This window comes from Taudactylus pleione, unplaced genomic scaffold, assembly GCF_031769625.1.
Source record: "Taudactylus pleione unplaced genomic scaffold, aTauple2 ptg000253l, whole genome shotgun sequence".
In the NCBI taxonomy this organism is placed as follows: Eukaryota; Metazoa; Chordata; class Amphibia; order Anura; family Myobatrachidae; genus Taudactylus; species Taudactylus pleione.
Genome location: NW_028284655.1, coordinates 604,006 through 625,844, shown reverse-complemented (window position 1 = coordinate 625,844; position 21,839 = coordinate 604,006). Strand labels below are relative to the sequence as shown.

General features: G+C 47.6%; 1 protein-coding gene across 1 annotated transcript in view; it reads left to right on the top strand.

The window, feature by feature from the left end:
• LOC148515088 (adhesion G protein-coupled receptor E5-like) overlaps nt 1-21,839 on the top strand; it is a 216,890-nt gene that overhangs the window by 188,967 nt on the left and 6,084 nt on the right. Inside the window, exons 12-17 of the mRNA XM_088480313.1 lie at nt 11,519-11,683; nt 11,778-11,969; nt 13,782-13,999; nt 14,804-14,870; nt 15,246-15,337; nt 17,640-17,808. Of these exons, the coding sequence (XP_088336439.1) occupies nt 11,519-11,683; nt 11,778-11,969; nt 13,782-13,999; nt 14,804-14,870; nt 15,246-15,337; nt 17,640-17,808 (903 nt within the window). The remainder of the gene's footprint in view (nt 1-11,518; nt 11,684-11,777; nt 11,970-13,781; nt 14,000-14,803; nt 14,871-15,245; nt 15,338-17,639; nt 17,809-21,839) is intronic.

The window sequence follows — 21,839 nt, the reverse complement described above, 5'->3', positions numbered from 1 at the left end:
GTGCCACTGTGGTTTCCTAGATGTGCCATGTTAGAAGTTGCACTGCTGAAATCTTCTTCATGCGTTGATGAATCCCAAAAATGTCCAGAAATTGTTATGGCCACAGACAGCATCTCCTGCATGCCCCTTTCATTTTTTTTTTAATTCTGACCCACCAAGTTGATCTGGTGGGCAGAACATGGTAGATTTTTAAATATACCCAGTTTTTTTAATTGGTCCTCCCCCCCAACCCCAACTGGTTGCCCCAGGACCATGGTGAATTAATAGGCTGTTATAAATAACGGTTCAGCTCAGTAATCGCCTGCCTCCTTTGTATGTAGGTGACTCTAAGCGGAATAACTGGATAATGTAGATGGTGGGTGTCATGTGAGAGACCAGAAATATGAGCAGCAGCACAGAGCATCTTCCTGCCAGGATGTGTGCAATAAAGTGCAAATACTTTTAATACAAAAATGAGTTGTGTATATTGGGCTTGATTCAGGTTGGATAGCAAAGGCTGCGGATGCACGCAACCGGTCGATGTTTGCGTTCTGCGTATGCAGCGCAGTGCAGGTGCACAAGCTGGCCGCTGCGATTGGGTATGCGACCTCAGAGGACACGCAGCGGCCCACAGAAATGAATGACAGGAATCACCGTTTGGGGGTGGCAAGGGGGGGGGTGGTTGAAGGAACACCGGTGTGCCTGTGCGTTTGAACGCCGTTACATGGGCATGCATAATTAAGCCCCAGTGATGGCATACGCAGCCAGAGCACTACATGGCATCAGGAAGCTTTGCAGGTTGTGAGGCATGTCATGCTCAACCACAACTGTGCGTATGGGTCCGATGTTTCTCGATGTTACCGCTGACTTGTTGTTTTTGCTGACTTGCGGATGTATGTAAAGGGAAGTGGGCGGCTTTATGAGCTAATGGGCGTCTTGGTATAGTGCTGCGATTTCACCACGTTCGCATTCATTTGCATATTTTTGCAGCAAGCGAGTGCGTGCGATTTAAGACTGGCGATCCATGCTGAATCATGCCCATTGGTCACATACATACATATTTACATGGTACATAACATGTGTAAAGCACGCTGAGGCACGCCACCCGTTGTTGACAAACAACTTCCAGCAGGCCCGGCAAACAGCACAGATGCTGGGAGTTGTAGTTCAGCCGGAGAGCAGACACTGCATAATATCTTTTGACAAACTCTCCACGCTCAAATAGCAAACATTCTGCAGATCAAAGATGTCTTTCAGGAACTGAAAAACTTCATCCTACATTGATGCTCCCTCAAAAATCTTCATCAGAATCAAAAAAATTCAATAAATGTACAAACTAATCAATCCTTCCTTTCCATGCCCACATTCTTGGTTTCTTTCTATGGGGTCGTATAGTTTATTAAACTGCCATACTGTAAGCCACTGCAGTGCCACTCTGTTTCCTAGATGTGCCATGTTGGCAGCTGAACTGCCACATGTTTGTGACGCCCACTGCTGTCGCTTAGCTTAGGCCGGCCATACACAGTGCAATTTTCTGTTGTTAAGATGTGTTGTATGATTGCCCTTGAAATTCTTCCCTTGAACTTCTATATACGATGTGGTCAAAGTGGTGTACGATTGATCGTTACGATCATGCGATCCCCATATGCATATGTATCACATTGTACATGATAGACCGCAATCTTACGGTTTTGCCGTAAGATCTACGATCCAGCTCTACGACGGCGGGGACGCGCATCGGCATTGTGAACGTACATAAACAACACACGATGTGCGCGATTGATCGTTATGATCGATCGAAATCGTGCACATGTGCAAAAAACCATACCACGTATGGGCACCTTAAGTCATCCAGCTAGCTCGGTGCAACCTTTTGGCTTAAACTGCATGAAATGAATGTGTACAGTTGAACAATACTACCCCCTAGCGCAACCGGTGAAGCAGCCCTTGGTAGAAGCACATGGATACCTTAAGCCCCTGATAAAAGTGTAACAAATAAAAAATATATGTTTGACCACCAGGTAGTGCTAAACCATATCAATTAGAAAGAAAACATAATTACTTCTCTTGCAGAGCATATTTCAATGAAGTTTCATACATGTGGAAAGAAACAGAAGGCACAATATAGTGTGATATTGTAACAAGTATTAACACATTTATTATGTCATTAGGCCCTTAAGTAGCCAACACATACAAGCATCAAGAACATATAGCATAACAAGTAAATTAGGGCCTGATTCAGAGCCGTTCGCTATTTGCGGTCGTTCGTTCAAAAACAAGGGGTGGCTATTCAAATGATCCGTTCGCAAATTGCAGTCTGTTCCCACCTCTAAGTCTGAACGAGCGTGCAAAACATACGCTCGTTTATTTGATAAAAACGCCCCCTGGCCGCTCGCACCATACGTCATGTCCGCTATTTATTAGATTAATCGAGTACATCGTACAGCGTATGAACTGCTCGCTATTCTTGTGGTTGGTTTTTTTAACCGCTATTTTGCGAGTAGTTCTGAGTTTAAAAAAACCAAGTGACGTGGTCAATGACGCTGCTGTATTAATTATGCACTCCCTTAAAACGCCCGTTTTGACCTTTAAGCACGCCTGCGTTCGGATCTCCACTCCCCGTTTTCAAGCACCTTCCCCTGTTACCACCCACATACGCCTCATTCTGTCACTCAAAATAGCAGGCACTCGCTATATAGTGTACAAATGATTTTCGTCCGCACTGACTGGTTCGCGCATGCGTACTAAAAACCGTACGCATGCGCAGATGTGCGAACATCGCTCGGAACGAGCGTACTGCCGCTAGCGAGCGGCTCTGAATCAGGCCCTTAAGCTATAAATGGCCAGCAACAAGTCAAGGGCGTCAAGAAGTACAATGGATGAAACCAATATTGTGAGCTGTGAGGTGGTCAAAACTGACTGGAAATGTTATTAAGGTTAATAATGCTGTAGGAACAAAAACATGCCCAAATTCTGTGATTTCAGCTGTTTTTATAATTTTTGAGAAAAAAATACAGATCCAAAACCAAAACACGCAAGGGCGGTTTTGCCAAAAACCAAATCCAGATCCAAAACACAAAGGAGATACAGGCCCTGATTCAGAGCCGGACGCTCTGACAGAGCGCTCGCTCTGAATCAGGGCCGTCCCTGCTCCTTTTTGGAGCGGCCTCCTGGCCGCTCGCATAGCTGTGGGTGACCACCCACAGCTATAGCGAGCGGCCAAAATGATGGTCGTGATGGTCAAGACCATCGCGACCATCGGGCTTGCGACGAGACCCTGCGGTAGGGTCTCGCTGCCGCATGCCCAGGAGTTCTTTTGTCTCTATCAGAGCCAAAAGCACTCCCACTGACATCACTAGTGATGTCAGTGGGGCCCAGACGGTAGGCGTTCCCATGGGAACGCCTTCGTCTGGGCAGCCACGTCCCCGGCACGCCCACCAAAGAGGACGTGCTGTCAATCAACATCGACAGCACGCCCCCTTTGGTGCGAGACCCTTAACGACGGCTTGGCCGTCGTTATTCGGGTCTCGCCCATGCGCACGACGGAGCCGCCTCCGTCGTGCGCATGCGCACTTGGGCACCATCAACCCGCTTGCGAGCGCTCAGCGATCGCGAGCGGGTCTGAATCAGGCCCACAAATCCAAAACACGGGGGTCGGCGCACATCTCTAATCATTAGATATTTGCAGATACCATAGAGAAAGATTGATGTAAGTGTCAAATAGTGCTGATTATAGCGCATTTGACACTTACCACGTCTTCTTACATCTCCCCCAGAATACAATAATGTCAATGTTGTGCTACCTTTAATCTAATTGCTGCTTTAAAACTAGGGATGAGAGGGTCTGATACTGCAAGAAAACCCGAACTTCCAGATCCGAGACGTGAACCGAGCTCGGCTCGGGTTTTCCCTCGTGACTCGGGTCTCAAAACGAGGCAAAACTTCATGTGCTGTACCCCACTTCAGTCGTGTTTGTTGATATTGAGAACGATCAGTTGAGAGGAGAGCAGGAACCACATACTAGTGCTGATTCGCATGATTTGCCTGCCATCTCCCCTTCTGTTTCTGTCAGCCATCCCCCGTCTCTCTCTGCCAGCCAGTCCCCCTTCTGTCTATACCAGCCTTACTGCCTTTCTTTCCTCCCAATCCCTCATTGATCCATTTCAGTCTGGCTTCCGTTCTTTCCACTCCACTAAAACTGCCTTCACAAAAGTCAGCAACAATCTCTTTGCTGCCAAATCCAAGGACCAGTACTCTGTGTTCATTCTCCACAACATCTCTGCTGCTTTTGATACTGTGGACCACTCTCTCTTCCTACAAAGCATTTAGGGCTTTATTCAGAGGCGGCCGTACGGTCTATGACCGCACGGCCGCCTCGATGTTTGTCTAGTGCGCATGCGCACGAGGGAGCCGGCTCCTTCGTGCGCATGCGTGAGACCCGCTACGACCGACAGCGCCGGTCGTAGTGGGTCTCTTTCCAATTGGGCGAGCTGTCGATGTTGATTGACAGCTCGCCCCGTTTGGAAGGCGGGCCGGGGGGGGTGGCAGCCCAAATGGAGGCGTTCCCATGAGAACGCCTGCCATTTGGGGGAGGCCCCACTGACATCACTAGTGATGTCAGTGGAGAGCTTCTGGCTCTGACAGACAGAGCCAGAAGCTCTCCGGGGCTTACGACAAGTGAGACCCTACCCTAGGGTCTCGTCGTAAGCCCCGATGGTTGTGATGGTCAATAACCATCGCGACCATCACCCTAGCGGTCGTTAGAGCTGTGGGTGTTAACCCACAGCCTAATGATCGAAACAGAGGCGGCCGGTCAGGATGCAAGCGACCGCCCAGTTTCTGAGCGACCGCTTGCATCCTCCGACCGCCTCTGAATGAGGGCCTTAATACCTTGGTCTACAAGTTACTGCCCTCTTTTGGCTATCCTCCTATCTTCCTGACCATTCCTTCTCTGTCTACTCTCATGACTATTCTTCTCCCCCACTTCTACTAACGGTTGGTGTTCCCCAAGGTACTGTTATTAGACCTCTCCTATTCTCCCTCTATACATCCTCTTTTGGCCTCCAATATCATATCTATGCTGATGATACTCTTTACCTACCCTCCAGCATAACCTCACCTACCATAATTTCATTATCTATTGACAGCACAACCATCTCTTCTTGCCCCCAAGTGCACTGTCTTGGAGTTATCCATCACTCCTCCCTGTCCTTCAAACCACACATTCAGTACCTTTTGCAGTCCTGCCATTTCCATTTCAAAAATTTTTGTAGGATCAGACTCTTTCTCACCCTGGAAGCTTCAATGACACTCATCCGCTCCCTGGTCGTCTCCAGATTGGACTACTGTAACCTCCTCCTATCTGGCTTCCCTGACTCCCACCTTTCTCCACTCCATTCTGTCCTCAATGCTGCTGCTCGGCTCATCTTCCTCTCCAAACATTCTACATCTGCTTCCGCTCTCCTACAAGTCCTCAACTGGCTCCCCTTCTCTTTCAGAACCGAAGTCAAGGTTCTTACACTCACTTAGCCCTCACCCACTCCTCTCCCATTAACATCTTATACCTCATCTTCCTTTACACTCTTGCCCTCCCACTTAGCTCATCAATTGCATGCCACCTCTCCTGCCAACTGATTACATCCTCCCACTCCCACCTTTAAGATTTGGCCCGCACTGCTCCCTACCTCTGAAACTCTCTCCCTGTCAGACTCTCCACCTCTCTACAAACAGGCTCTCAAGACCCACTACTTCATCAAAGCCTTCCAGCTCTCATCCTAACCCGCTGCACTATGCTCATTCCTTACTGTCTACCCCATCTGTGTCACTCCGTCTGTCTACCCTCTACCCTTATGTGCTTTTCCATCCCTAATGCAGCAATTTATAAAAACCATGTCCTTGTCCTGCATTGTTTTGTCCTGTAAGTCACTGTTTTCTTGTTTGCTCATTTGTCTATGTACTTTGTAAGGCGCTGTTGAACACTTGTGTCGCCACATAAATAAAGGATAATAATATTAATATTGTTACTGGCTGTACTGGCTTGTATTCTGGTAGGAGCCTCAGAAGTCCATCTTGTCCTCATGGATGCTGAGGGCTAAAAATGTGCGGAGACCAGGGGCGTATTTATAATGGGTGCAGAGTGTGCGGGACACACGGGCCCCTGGGTCCAGGGGGAGCCCACACCACACACCCTGCACCCATATTATACTTACCTCTCCGGAGCCCCATGACGGCGCATGTGTGCGCTGTAATAAACAGCTGGAAAATGGCCACCGCGGCCATTTGCCCATCATTTGCGTATATGCAGTACAGGGAAAATGGCCGCCATGGCCATTTTCCCGGTGACCTATGCATGCACTATAGACTCTGGGCACACTCTAGTGCCCAGAGCTTATTAGTGCGGTGCTGGCCGCGCACCGCTCAGTGCGCTGCCGGCCGCCGGACGGAGAGGAGAGGGCCCATGACGGAGACTGCTTACGGGCCCCCTCCTCTCTAGAAACGACCCTGGTGGAGACATCGCACATATGCAGTAGTGCCTGTTAGTGTCGGACTCCTCCTGTCACAATCCTGGATAGTTTTTACCTTTTGTGACTTACCTCTGCCAGCTGCTCCATGGACCTGTGTTTGTAATTCTCCTGGGACATCTGCTCTGGCTGAATCATGCTGGCTGTTACATCTCTGTGTGTGCAGAGCTCTCACCTCCCCACACTGATTGAACACCTGGACCCTGCTCTGTCTGTGAGCATTGCTAGTCTTAATTGGAATCACAGGTGTGGTCCTGATTCTCAAGGGCTGCAGAGATGAATACTCCCTCTGCATGCTGTGCCTTGCTCCACTCTGAATGCCACTGCCAGACCACCTGTCTGTATCCACCAATCGCTGCCAGACTCTAGGTATATAGATCCTCCTCTAATAGCACTCAGTGCTTGAACATCTTGTTACATTCCGTGGTGTACTGCTTGTGCTATAGCTGTACCTCTGTGTGCCAGTATGTCCCAGGCTCCTGCTGGTTCCTAGACCAGTGCTATCCGTAAGCCTGCTGCGTTGAGCTATCCACGCTACCAGCCTCTCACCTACGGCTCCCAGGCCGCTCCAAGTAGCTTCCACGCTAACCGCTTCTCCACACGGCTCCCAGGCCGCACCAAGTAGCTTCCACACTACCATCTCTCACCCACGGCTCCCAGGCCGCACCAAGTAGCTTCCACGCTACCATCTCTCACCTACGGCTCCCAGGCCGCACCAAGTAGCTTCTACGCTACCAGCGTCTACCCATGGCTATCCAGCCGCTCCACGTAGCTACCCAGCTACCAGCGTCTACCCACGGCTATCCAGCCGCTCCACGTAGCCACCCAGCTACCAACGTCTACCCACGGCTATCCAGCCACTCCACGTAGCTACCCAGCTACCGGCGTCTACCCACAGCTTTCCAGCCGCTCCACGTAGCCACCCAGCTACCAGCGTCTACCCACGGCTATCCAGCTGATCCACGAAGCCACCCAGCTACCAGCGTCTACCCACGGCTATCCAGCCGCTCCACGTAGCCACCCAGCTACCAGCATCTACCCACGGCTAACCGGCCACTCCACTGAGCCACCCAGATACCAGCGTCTACCCACGGCTATCCAGCTGCTCCACGTAGCCACCCAGCTACCGTCTACCCACGGCTTCCCAAGCCACAACAAGTAGCTTCCACGCTACCATCCGTCTGCAAGCCCATCTACTAGTAACCCGACCAGCTCAGTCAGCCTTCCTGCCGGTCCCAGTCCGGTTCCTCCAAGTCCACTCACCTCACGGCTCTTTAGCTGCACCAAGTAGCTTCCGTGCTACCATCCATCTGCAAGCTCATCTACTGGTACCCCGACCAGCTCAGTCAGCCTACCTGCCGGTCCCAGTCCGGTCCCTCCAAGCTCCTTCTGGTCTCATTCCAACGTCTCCAGTTTCCAGTTCCAGTCACTCATCCCCAAAGGCAGTTCTCACTGCTACCCACTTCTTATAATAAAAGAACTATTCTTGTTAACCATGGTTCCAGTCCAGCCGGCCTCCAGTGATTCCAGTTCATCACCTGATACAGGTAACTCACTAGCACCAACTGTGACACCTCCTGGCAGCTTTTGAGGAACACACATGGAGGGGTGACTGGGTTTGGCACTTACCTCACACCACTCTCTACCACCTTTAGCCCGTCGATGGTCAACCATCCTGATACCCAGGTAGGACATGGTCGGAAACGCACTCTTGGACCCTGTTAAGAAAGGAGGATGCACCACACATAGGGATGGGCTCAGAGATTGTCACTTTTGAACTTAGACTGGTTACACCTCAGTGCCAAACCCAAAGGAAAGTACGTGGGCACAGCACACAAAACACAGAATATGCTCACCGGATGTACTCTTGTCCCCTTGATGGATAGTCCTAACCTTGGTACCTGCCATTAAACACTTAAACTTACCAACAGCCTACCTTTAATGGGGGCAGACTGTGGGAGATTAGGTAGATTTAACTACCTAATAACGAGGACTTACCTATGCAAGGCCTAATGCCCTCTGTGACCCAGACTTATTGTCCGCTTAACCAGCATCAACGCAATTCTATATAGGGGTTGGGTACAATATCCCAGTGGTGACTATCTTGTCGGTCACAATACCAACAGTGGAATCCCAATGGTCAAAATTCCAGCGGATTTTGGTGAGTATTCTAATCCTAACCCTTAACCTACTCCTCTTGCCTCCTGATACCGCATGCTGGCTAGCGCTAGGGGGTGGGGCAATGACGTGGCTAGCCACGTTTGGCTTTCCGTGGCCATTTTGGATTTGTGACACAGCAGGAAGTGATTGGCCTACTTGCAGCGCCATTTTCAAACTTATCTGCTGTGATTGGTGGAGCCTGAATTCTTTCAGATTTAGGCCATCCACCATTCACGTGTGGCTGACATTCATCGCCTCTGCACTCACGCCTGCTACCAATCTCTGCTGTTTTGAGGCGGCGGGGACTGGATCTTAAAAATGTAAAAATATTTTGTGGTTAACTTGCAGCTCTTGTCAAACCCCTACGGAAGAAATGTTAACATTGGCAAGACCATAGAGTCTTAGGGCTCTATTTACTACAATCCGCATATTGAATGCGGATTGTAGTGTGATATTACCGAGTGAATTCGCATTGCGAATTCAGGCAATATCACAGGGATTTACTATAAATCCCTTGCAGGGACAGAGCTTGCGATAAAGCTCTGTCCCTGCTAATCCCATCCGCACTCTAGTCTCGGTATTTTCGGAAAAAGTCCCGCGACTAGGAGCCCGCGCATGCGCCGACCCACCGTCGCTGCTACCCCCCACCGACGCTAAGCCCTGCCCCCCGCGATTGCGGACCCCCTCTCCCTTTATTACACTTACCTGCATCCTCCTGGCCTCCGGTGATCTTCTCCGGGCTTCCCAATCAGGTGATCTCCCATACTGCACTGGGACCCGATCACCTGATGACCGGGCAGCAGTGCATTGTGGGAGACCAGCTGACCGGAGAGGAGCCATCACCGGAGGCCCGATCACTGGTCCCTGGAGCAGGGGCTGGCTGGCAACTTTTAGCGTGGGGGGCAAATGCATGCAGGCGGCCCTGGCAGAGGAGTAGCGTGTAGCTACGGTGCCCGAAGAACGTGCGTGCTACGGCGCCGCCCCCCCTCAAGTGTTTCAGGGAGGAGGCGGGTCCATATGGGATTAATGTAAGGTAAAAATAAAGATTAGGGGCAGCCCCCTGTCGTAGTGCCCATATGCAGTGCCCCCGTGTGCCACAGGAGATAACACCCTTATGCAGGCCTCCAGTAGTGCCCCCAGTAGTGATCCCCCCCTATGCAGTGCCCCTTGTGCCCCCAGTAGTGGTCCCCCCTGTTCAGTGCCCCTTGTGCCCCCAGTAGTAGGCCCCTTATATAGTGCCCCCAATAGTGGTACCCCCTATGCAGTGCCCCCAGTAGCAGTCCACCCCCCCATGCAGTGCCCCCAATAGTGGTAACCCTTATGCAATGTCCCTTAAATAGTGGCCCCAGGTGTAGTCTCCCCCCTATGCAGTACCCCCAGTATTGCCCTTTATATAGAGCCCCCAGCAGTGGTCCCTCGCAGTGCCCCCAGTGGTAGTCCCCTCCCCCTATGTAGTGCCCCTAGTAGTAGTCCCCGCCCCCCTATGCAGTGCCCCTAGTAGTAGTCCCCTCCCCTTGTAGTGCCCCCAGTAGTAGTAGTAGTCCCCCCTTGTAGTTCCCCCAGTAGTAGTAGTCCCCCCCTTGTAGTGCCCCCAGTAGTAGTAGTCCACCCCTTGTAGTGCCCCCATAGTAATCCACCCCCCTGGTAGTGTCCCCAGTAGTAATCCCACCCTGGTAGTGCCCCCAGTAGTAATCCCCCCTGGTAGTGCCACCATAGAAATCCCCCCCTGGTAGTGCCCCCATAGTAATCCCCCCCTTGGTAGTGCCCCCATAGTAATCCCCCCCTTGGTAGTGCCCCCATAGTAATCCCCCCCCCTTGGTAGTGCCCCCATAGTAACTCCCCCCTTGGTAGTGCCCCCATAGTAATCCCCCCCTTGGTAGTGCCCCCATAGTAATCCCCCCCCTTGGTAGTGCCCCCATAGTAATCCCCCCTCTTGGTAGTGCCCCCATAGTAGAGAGAGACTTAATAAAAAAAAATACTTACCTCTGGCCGCTTTGCATTGTGGGAGAGACGTCGTCATGACGACGTCTCTCCCATTACCCACTGCGGGAGCCGGAAGATGGCTCCCGCAGTGGGAGCAGCGGCAGCCGCTGAGCGGCTGTGTGTTTGTGCTGTGTAGCGCTAACCGGACTCCGTCCGGTCAGTGCTACACACGCGGTGCAGTCTGTGTCACAGTGACACAGACTGCACCGGCCCGCATGACGCTGCGGCCCGGGGGGCACATGGCACCCTGCCCCCCGGCCCAGCCCGCCACTGCCCTGGAGTCAGGTAAGTAAATAAAAAATGTTTCCATTTTTTTTTTTTTTTTTTTTTACAGTAATCAGCTTGCAGTCTGTTTAGACCACACAGCTGATTATTGGTACCGGCCCCCGCCTCTGCTCTCCCCGTTAGAGCAGAGTGGGAGCCCGGTAACCGGGGGAGACCCTGGATAACGCCACCTCCAGGTGGCGTTATTATCACAGGGCTTTTCCCGACATTTTTTTACAATTTATTTTTAGTAACTCTGGTCGGATCACATTTCCCATTACAATTATGGGAAATGCGATCTGCTTTACTAAAAATAAGTGATACTAGGGGTTGGAGTAGAATTTTACTAATTCTACTCCAATTGCCCTGTAATAACTACAGGTGAAACTAAAATAATGTGAAAAGGGTGTGAAAACACCCTTTTTCACTTTATTTTAGTAAAAATAATGTTAATAAATAGAGCCCTTAGGGTGAGGTGGGCCAACACAATGAGAACTTCATAAAAGTACATAAAGAAAGGATTACAACATATAGGCTACAAAATGACTTATTATGAAACTAAAGATTTGCATGATTCTCTACAATCCTCACTAATATTGTGTTCCTTGTAGATGAAGGAGAATTTCAGCAGGATGCAGTGTGTCTTCTGGTCAGTACATGAGTCCGCCTGGAGCTCTGAGGGCTGTACAAAGCTGCAAGCTGATGAAAATGGAGTCCTCTGCAACTGCACTCACTTAACCAGTTTTGCCGTCTTAATGGCTCTGTATGACTTTGAGGTGATTAGCTTGTATTTTAACAACCATCAAATTTTTTAATCTTCCAATTTTCATTATTATTCAATCAACCGTGTATCCTCTCTTCCTCTCCCAGAGTTGGCCGCTGACTCTCATCACAAAGATTGGGCTCTCCTTGTCAATTTTATGTCTTGCGCTGTCCATCATCACTTTTTGCTTTTGTCGGTCTCTCCATGGTACACGTAACACAATCCACATGCACCTGTGTATCAGCCTCTTTTTTGGCAATTGTATCTTTCTGCTAGGCATCACCGCAGTTCAAAATAAGGTAAGCTATGCTACATTTGTGTAACCTTTTTATCAATACTGTGTTGGAAAATTGTATTATTGTTCTAGAGTATACTGATGGGAAATTTTGCGAAACAATATAATAATGTATTGAATTAACTGGTTCATCAACGCATATATCTGTATCTGATTCACATGCAAGTCCACTGCCTTTGTGCTATTATCTTACGTATAGTCAGAATTGTTTTTTATAAGGCAACAGAAAAACTAAATGCAAACAATTTAGCAACAACGTATTGAGAACCTCCCAACCGCCCTAATTTTGGGGGGACATTTCCAGCCATGCCTCCTGTCTTTTCTGCCAGGCGGTTCTGAAATTGTGCACATGTAAGTCAGCTGGCTTGTAGGAATTACATCATCTGAAGCCTCTAGAGGCCGGGAATGGCTGCCGTGAAAGCAAGGGAGTAGCTTCCAATGGGAATGTCCCTCCGTTATTGCAGTCCATTCTGGCAGTCCTAGTTAGGGATGGCCATCAACCATTGATGGTTAACTGCAGATGGATTTACCATCTATGGCGGAGTTCCAAAAGTTATCTGCCATCCATGGCACAGAGCCCTGTGTTGTTTTTGGTTCGCCCTGGCATTGTGACACGGAGCTTACCTACAGATATTGACATAACCCACACAGTCCCACTCCTGAATGGCCTGCTGTTCGAGATGACCATCGGTGGGTGAAACCAGGGCTGGCAACAGGAAGTTACAAGGGTACACCTGTCCTGGGCCCCGAAATTCAGAACAAAACAAAATCCTTAGAGGCTGCGGTGCCAACCACATAAATATGAAGTACTGGCCGGCACAACTAGGCAACAATAAACAATCAACATCAGGATAACCCCCTTAGTTACCCCCTATTCCCCCCCTCCCCTCCAAGGACATGTTACCTGGTGCTGCACATGCACTATAGTAATGAATGATGCTGTGTTGTCCTCATTACACGTGACGTTGCGCCGAAGGCAGGCACTTTTGCACCTTCTGCCGCTGCCACCTAGGAGGACCAGGAGGAGACAAAAGCAGCTGCAAGCTTGCGGCATGGCCTGCAAGTACAGGCAGCAAGCATCAGCACCACTGACTGGGACTGCAGACACTCTCCACAACCCCGAGACAGCATCAGGTATTAGCACTAGCTGGGGAGGGATATGTGGGCGCGGGGATCGAGGGTGGTGGTGGTGGCGGACCCAAGATTTTTGTTGTGGCCCTGGGCGAAACCAGCGTTGAATGACAAAATCTTGTTTGCTTTTCATTATCATAATGGACTACTGTACATCTGAGTCACAATCCCGACAGCGGCATCTCCATGGTCACAATCCAGATCCCTACAGTAAGTATTGGGTTTAGGCACTGGGGGCAGGGTTTGACTGTGGGAGGGTAGGGTTAGGCTGTGGGACGGGACAGTTAGGGTTAATCTATGTGAGGGGTGGGTTAGGGTTAGGCTGTGGGAGGGGTGGACTAGGGTTAGAGTAAGGATTAAAATACTTATTAAAATGAATCTGAATTTTGACTGTCGGGATGCCGCTGTAGGTATTCTGTCTGTCGGCATCCTGTACCCAACCCCTCTTGTGTTACGTCTCAGGTTATGTAAGACATCATGTGTTTGGTTTTGGTGTTTAAATGATTGTCGCTTTAAAAATACAGGCAGACGCGTCGTCATCGCGCCCATGTCTGCATCTCACAAACTATTACATAAGCCCCCTATATCTGATATCCAGTATTCCTATTTATATTCTTGTTTGTTTATGTCACTTAGTAAAATGTTTTGAAGATTGTGTTAGAACAGTTGTGTGTTTGTATCGCAGGTTCTCTGTGGAATAGTCGCAGGGCTCTTGCATTTCTGCTACTTGGCTGCCTTCTGCTGGATGGCTCTGGAAGGACTGGAGCTTTACTTAATGCTAGTTACAGTATTCAATACCCAACTGAAAACAAGATATCTCCTAGCAGTGGGGTATGGTGTGCCAGTAGTGATCATCATAATAAGTGCTGCCGTGAACCACCAGGGATATGGAACCGATAAACAGTGAGTGTTTGTTGTAACAACGGCTAGCTTGGTAAATTTTGCAGTATAAATATATAATAAATTGGGGGAAAAGGCATGATATTGCATATATAACAGGCAATATCTTGCTGACAACAAACCGGATGTATTCACATTCAAAGAACCAACAGAACCACTGAAGTATCTTGTTTCCTATAATCACAATGACAAGTCCATGGTCACACCAATGTCATAACTTAATGATGTCATCATACTTTGCAGATCTTGTATCCACAGATTAAAGCTGCCCATCCACTAGGCGATGCGGGAGACGACGGCACAATTACGACGCCGTCGTCTCCCGCGGGATGACCTGCATACACTGGACGTTCAGACGTTCAGTGTGTGCAGATCAATCATCCCCGAACACGGCGGTAGTCAGGTTGACCGTCATGTTCGGGCGATGATTGATGTTAAAAATGACCAGCGGGCGCGCACGTCGCTGGTCGTTTTTAACCTTTTACTGCCCAACTTGCGGGTGATTACCAAGCGATGGAGCGATAACGACGGTCGTTATCGCTCCATCGCTAGGTTTAATCGCCTAGTGGATGGGCAGTTGAAGGGTTTTATTAATCTAGAATACAAAGTATAGTGTAGGGGAAAATATACAGTTCTAAATGAAACATTTTATTAGTAATATATATATATTAAATAAATACTGAGGACCCTACCATAATATTGTGCAATCTAGAGGATTGGGCTTTTCCAGTAAGGCAGGCAGGGTTTGGGAAGGGAAGTGGGGGATAGACTAAGCTTCTAATTCTCTCTCTCTGCTTTGTGTCATAGCTGCTGGTTGTCACTTGAAAATGGCTTTATCTGGAGCTTCATGGGACCTGTATTTGTCATTATTCTGGTAAGTGTGAGGCACACTCACTAATGTAAATCTGCGGACATAGTAGTGCAGGAGACCGCTAATAACACAAAGGTGAATAAAATAACCTTTGTGCAAAATAATAACAATTATTATTATTATTGAAATGGTGCAAATAGCTTGTGTAACCCATGGCAACTAGAGATCACCTTTAAGACGTCTAGTTTATAGTTTATATCTGTGGCTGACACATCACTTGTGGCCTACTTAAACAATTTTATTAAGTGAGCACTAATGTGTATAATTACGGCACTGGCTGTTTTATCTCTGGGAGCAGAAGTCACTGTACTAGTTAGTTAGCTTTAGCTCTATGTCGCCATCTGGAGGCCACTGTTGTAATATGTCTGTCCTGCTCAGGTAACCTGTGGAATTTTCGTACTCACCGTGTGGAAACTGGCTGAGAAAATGACATCAATCAACCCAGAGCAAGGGAAGTTGAAGAGGATCAGGTAAAAGTGCACAGTCATCATTTTTTCTTACTTTTCTTTTTTTTGTATGTAAGTGAACGGAAATTAATTGCTTTTTATAAATTTAACTTTTTTTAAAAAAATGCACAAATCAGCCATTTAACACCATTAAAAAAAAAAAACACTAACAGCCTTCTGTATGATTATGTAACAAAATTGTAAGTTTTTGGGGGTCCAGGAAGGTCACCCCACTTTTTCATGCACTTCTCTCAAATGGCCTCTGGCTGCCGATTTGCTATCCCCCCCCCTACAAACTCGCAAGTCGCACCTAACTGGATTGACCCCAGTGACTGTAATCTCACTCCCTTCCCATTCTTGTCCACGTTAGTTGGTATCATCTTCACTTAATTTATTTTTTGAGTGAAAATATTAGATTCGCAGCTCAGGTTTGTTGCTGGTCTGAGAAACTCAGTATTATTATTTATTTTTTTAAATGTTGTTTATTTCTATAGTGCCACCAATAATGTAATCAGCCACCACTTTAACCTACCATCATGTTTGTGCATCTCTGAGTCAGGCCCACAGATAGGGTTTTTACCCTATCAACCTGGCATCCACCGCCCAGGGGTGCCGGGGATAGCCCCAGGCTATCACCCTAGGCCTGGGGTGCCCTGGAGAGGGGGATGCTTTATTGGGGGTCCCCACCTCTCCAGGGATCCCCGGTCTGGTCTGACTAGCGGTCAGGGGTAATGTTTTGGCTGGGGGATACGGTGAGAGGGTTCCCCTGGCTGTGGCATTACACCCCCGCTAAAAAGAGCTCAGTGCTGGTTCTGGAAAATACAGAGGGCTCCTATTCTTGTTGTCCCGTATTTCCAAAACAAGGACCGGTTCAGCTGAGCCCAGTGTTAGTTGTGCTAAATACAGGGGACCCCTACATCTTTGGTCCCCTATATTTTCACAACCAGGACTGGCTCTGAAAAGCCTGGTGCTGGCTGTGCTAAATACAGGGGACACCTACGTCTTTTGTCTCCTGTATTTTCACAACCAGGACTGGCTCTGAAAAGCCCCTTTTATTCATTTTTTTTGTTTACACAGCTGCTTGCACGGATCTCAGTTATCCGTGCATGTATCTGTGTCACAGCCCATATATTGCGCACAATCGCTAATTGTTAGATCGTGCACGATACATTTTCTGTTTTTGCTCCATATCGTGTCCTGGAGTGCCGGGGAGCTGCCGGGAAGAGATCAAGGGAAATCGTTCACGACATCGCATCGTTTGCACATCGTCTAGTGTGTAGCCACCTTTAGAAATGGCTTTGTAACCTGTTCTAGGCTGATATATTTCAATGAACACAACAAAACATGTGAATTATAAAAGTTAATAATCCATGTGCAACATCAGTGTAGAATATAAAAATATTTAATATATTTATTGCAATTGAAAACTATCTATCTATAAATATAAAATACATAAGTGTATGGGTCCCTGCATCATTAAAATACAAAACCTTTTGGTAAAAGTCCATTATCCACAGACAGATAAGTCTTATATATTGGACAGAGTTAGCAAATCCCTTTAGAACTCAATATCCTGGATGGACTATCCAAAGCAGAACAATAAGGGAATATATATATATATATATATATATATATATATATATATATATATATATATATATAACTTCCATTGATAACCTCAGGCACCTAAAAGTCCATAGCTGATTGGCAGAATTGAATTGGTGCAGCTGTTATAGCAATATAGGTAAGACTGTGGTTATGCCGTGTAAAGAATGAATGAAACAGTCCTCACTAAGTGGTGACAATGTACAGGAGCCATGCAGCAGGGTTCTAGGGCATATTACCACATATTCTACACAGAACTGCTTGTGGAAATGTATTGATAGTAAGGGCATTAAATAAGCCCAACAATGATGGGTGTCTTTGTTGCTGAAGTTGCACGCATACAAAACTTGAGCTACAAATATTCCAAGTATAAACATGTAAAATTACAGATACGGCTTTTACAATAATATCCTCTCCCTGTATAACATTTCCATTCACTTTATTCTAATTGTTCTATTAATTACTGTATTAGGAAACACAGGGGCATGACAGGTTTCAGCAGAGAAGACACTGTACCTGGCACACTTGGAGTATCAGGCTCTCTCCACTGTATCGCACGTGTGTGCTCTCCAGGGGGTCGTGAGCCATCTTGTTGCTGTTGGCATTATTCATGGTTATTATATACAAACCTGTTGTCTAGCTGCGTTAATTATCAGTTGATATATATGTGGCGTGGTTCTTAACTGCTGTTTTATTCTTATTATTTATAATACTATTTTAGAACCCTCACGGTGACCTCTGTGGCCCAGCTATGTATCCTAGGGTGTTGCTGGGCATTTGGATTCTTCATGTTCAAACCTTCCACCCTGGTTTTCGCCTACCTATTTACCATCTTGAACACACTCCAAGGAGTACAGATCTTCATGCTGCACTGTCTGATGCACAAGAAGGTGAGAAGGATATAGGGTGGGGGTATGGCCTGAGCAGAGTAGATGGAGGTTAAACAAATCCCTCTGAAAATGAAATATAGAAAATACGTTTTCAGACTGTATTAATGGTAGTTATATACTTTCAATCATTCTCCATCTTCTCAACATAGTATTTTTCTAGTTTGTTTGACTAAGGTCGGGCTTATTGTATTGATTATCCATGTGTCTGCATGTGGAAGCTTATCCCACCAATATCTTTCTATAGTGTATGCCCGATATGCTGAAATCTGTGACATCTGTCCACAATCCCACCTGCATCTGACTTATAACCACCTGCCTGATGTGGTCGCAACATATGTGACAATGCCAGGCTGGGCTTTCCCTGACCACCAGTCACAAATGCCCACTGGTTGGTTGCTGGCACATACTCTTCCAGCAGCTTCCAATCTCAGAGGGACTTCCTGGCCCCTCTGCATCCTTGAATCGTCCCCCAGTGTCTGCCATGCAGCCGATCACTGCTGAATAGGCAGCCCGGCGGCACCCCCATCGGGGAAATGTAAAATCGAATTGTCACATCATAATGACATCTCTCAACTTCTACACACAGTGCGGAAAAACGGGAGGTGGGTATTCCTGAGGGGGGAGAATGAGGAAAGTGAATCACTAGAGTGCCATGCATCTCAGCGGGTGCCACCCCCAGGGCATTTCGATCTGAGCAACAGCACCGGCCACATCGTCCTCCTTATTACCCTGACCCCTGCCTTGCTGAGGGGCTTCTCACCTTTGTGTTGTGGTAATTTTTTAACATTTGTGCTTATCACATTTCAATCAGTGATTTTTTTTATGCAGTATCAGCACAAGTTATACCTTGTTTTTCTTTTTCAGAAGTCTTTGTATTTTTAGAAAATGCAATTCATCTTTTTACTTATTCTAACACGTCCACATTTTTTTTTTATTCAAATTTCAAGAAAGAGAATTAAAAGCAAACAAACATGATTGGGGGTCCCCATCAGTCTTTAGGACCGACCTACCTGCCCCTTCTGGGGGCAGGTAGGATAGTTTTGTGGGGGGGTTTTTTGCTCCACACTACAGAGTAAAAGTGGGGCTCGTCTTAATGTATACCTGGAATATAAACCCCACTCATCTATCTCAGCAACGGGGTTAAACAATCATCTCTGGTAATAGTCATGTATCTATTGACAAATGGTCAACACAGCTACATAACTAGAACAAAATCAATTAAATTTTTTCATTATTTAACCACTTTTCAAATTATATGGATTCTGTATATGCCCTACTAGAGGGATTTCTTTGTTACATATGTTATGACTCATAATATAATTGTCTTCATTGTAGGGTGTGAGTTACAGACATAATCACAGCGCGTTATCTGTTCAAGCACACCTACTTCATTGCCTATCACTTATTAGACGTTCTCAAGTAGAAATTCAAATCTTTGATACAAGATGCCACAATACAGTAAATCACTTTCGTAATTTTAAACTGCTACGGATCTTTGTGTGTATGTTTATACTACGATAGACAGATGCACAATATCAAATTGAGTACACTGGAGTCAAGAAAAAATATATATATTTTGTGTCCCACGGATTAAAAAAAAAAAAAACCTGATTCCTATAGTACTTTTTTGTGCTGAATTCAATTATGTTTGTTCAATTCATCTAAGGTTTTTGAGTGATATGCAATTTATTTAAAAAAAATACTTAACATCTGATCAAAAGACAAACTTATGCTGGGTACACACTTAACGACGTGTACCCAGCACGATCTCGCAAGCGACGGGACCCGGCGGGGATCCTGGCATAGACACTTGCCGATGCCAGGTGCGACGGCCATGCTGCATTCGGCAGCTTGGCCCCCACTGACGATAGTGATGATGCCGCTGACGGGAGCGTGCATCATCAGCACATAGCCAGTACACACTGGCCGATGTGGACAGATCATCTAGTGTGTACCCAGCATTACAGTTTAATTTTCTGTAGTACTGTTCCGCAGGAATGTCTCTAAAGAGATCAGCAGCAGCAGTCAGCCAATTTCCACTCGACCGTCTAACACTTTTCCATGTTAGAAATAATGAAATAATGACCACCATACTTATCACTCACCGCATGTTTTTAGAAAAAAAGGAACTCTGCACTTCTGATTGTGTTTTTGCCCATTTCTTAAAGGAGAAATGCATTTAGAGTCTTGCTAGTAAAAAGCATTGCCCTTTTAAATATCACACATACACAATCAGAAGCACCAGGTTTGACAAGACGCTTGATAAACCCCCGGATGCAAGTTCAAGAAATGATTCCTTTCATAATATACTGCACCCCACTTTCTCAAGTACAGATGTGTCTACATCCTTGCCGATCTTGCTCCAAACATGCGCATGCATCGCGCCATGTGATTACCGGCAACAGAATATGCTACACTAATGCACCATGCAATCCTATGGACTTGTAGGTGTGAACGCAGTTCGTGTATGCGCTCACGGTCACATGCGTGGCGCGATTTGCCGCATACGCAGCCAAGATGCAAGAGGACACATCTGTATGTGAATCCAGTTTGCATTTTATCCATCTTTTTGACATTTTTTTTTTATAAGTCCAAGCATTGGCGTAACTACAAAGGGTGCAGGGGGTGCAGTTGTTATGGGGCCCGCGGCCTGCGGGGGCCTCGAGTGCAAGCAATCTTATTTTTTTTAATTTAAAGTTTATTTAATCTGGTGTGGGCCCCCTGTACCCACTGTAGTTATGCGGCAGCCACTGGAGGTTTATACCGCACTGGAGTGGAGGCGGGCCCGGCCAGGAGAAGGAGTCCAGCAGTGAGAGGTGAGCCGTATGCAGCCGCCAGCTAGAAGACTCGCGAGATAATGACAATGACATCATCTCGCGAGTGACGGTCCAGGAAGGAGAGGAGACGGTGCGCGTAGGCAGGTAAGAACACGGCAACCGCTCTCCCCACACCACCTGGGCCCCGGCCCTCCGGCTATTACCGCCGCTGACCTGCAGGCCGCAGCCACATTAGTCCTTTATTGAGTCAGGGTGGACGTGGCTGGGTCCGGAAACTGCTCCCCACAACACTCGGCTATTACCGCTGCTGCCCCTGGGCCGGGACACTACCATCTGCAGCAAGAAATGAGTCTTCACTGCAGATGATGGTGTCCAAGCCCGCGGTCAGCAGCGGTAATAGCTGTTACCATATGTAAAGCAGCACACAGTGTACAGGCATACCAGCGACATTGATTCCATTAATAGGTTTTGTGCAGTAGAAGGTTTGTACATTGCATAAAAATTATAGTCAACTGTAAACTCGCCTCTAGTGCGGCACTAGGTATTACCACTGTGGTGGGTACCTGACTTGGGGTGGCCCATAAGAAATTTTGCTATGGGGCCCACAGAGTTCTAGTTACGCCTCTGAGTCCAAGCTTGATGTGCAAGGGAGGAGGGTGCACTTTTATCAGGGTCAGCAAGTGAACTGTTCTTGCCTGGAACAAGTGAGGTAGGGTTGAGCCAGTCGTTGTGAATATAGTACTTTGCTTGTCCCTACGGTCTCACATCCATAAAAAACTACAGTGCTTGGTGTAACCCAGCTGAAACCCTAAAAAAAAAAAAAGTGCAATAACCTTTATAGATATTCTGCTATTACCTATCCCACAATTATTCTAAACTAGGACATTAGACATGGCACTACAGAAAACTAAAATGTATGGGCTTAATTCAGACCCGCTCGCAAGCGGGTCGATGTTGGCCCAGTGCACATGCGCACGACGGAGGCGGCTCCGTCGTGCGCATGCGCGAGACCCGGATAGCGACGGGCAAACCGCCGCTCCGGGTCTCGCACCAAAGGGGGCGTGTTGTCGATGTTGAGTGACAGCACGCCCCCTTTGGTGGGCGTGCCTGCCCAGACCGAGGGAACGCCTACCATCTGGGGCCGGCCCCACTGACATCACAAGTGATGTCAGTGGGAGTGCCTTCGGCTCTGATAGAGCCGAAAGCACTCCAGGGCTTGCGGCAACAAGACCCTACCACAAGGGTCTCGTTGCA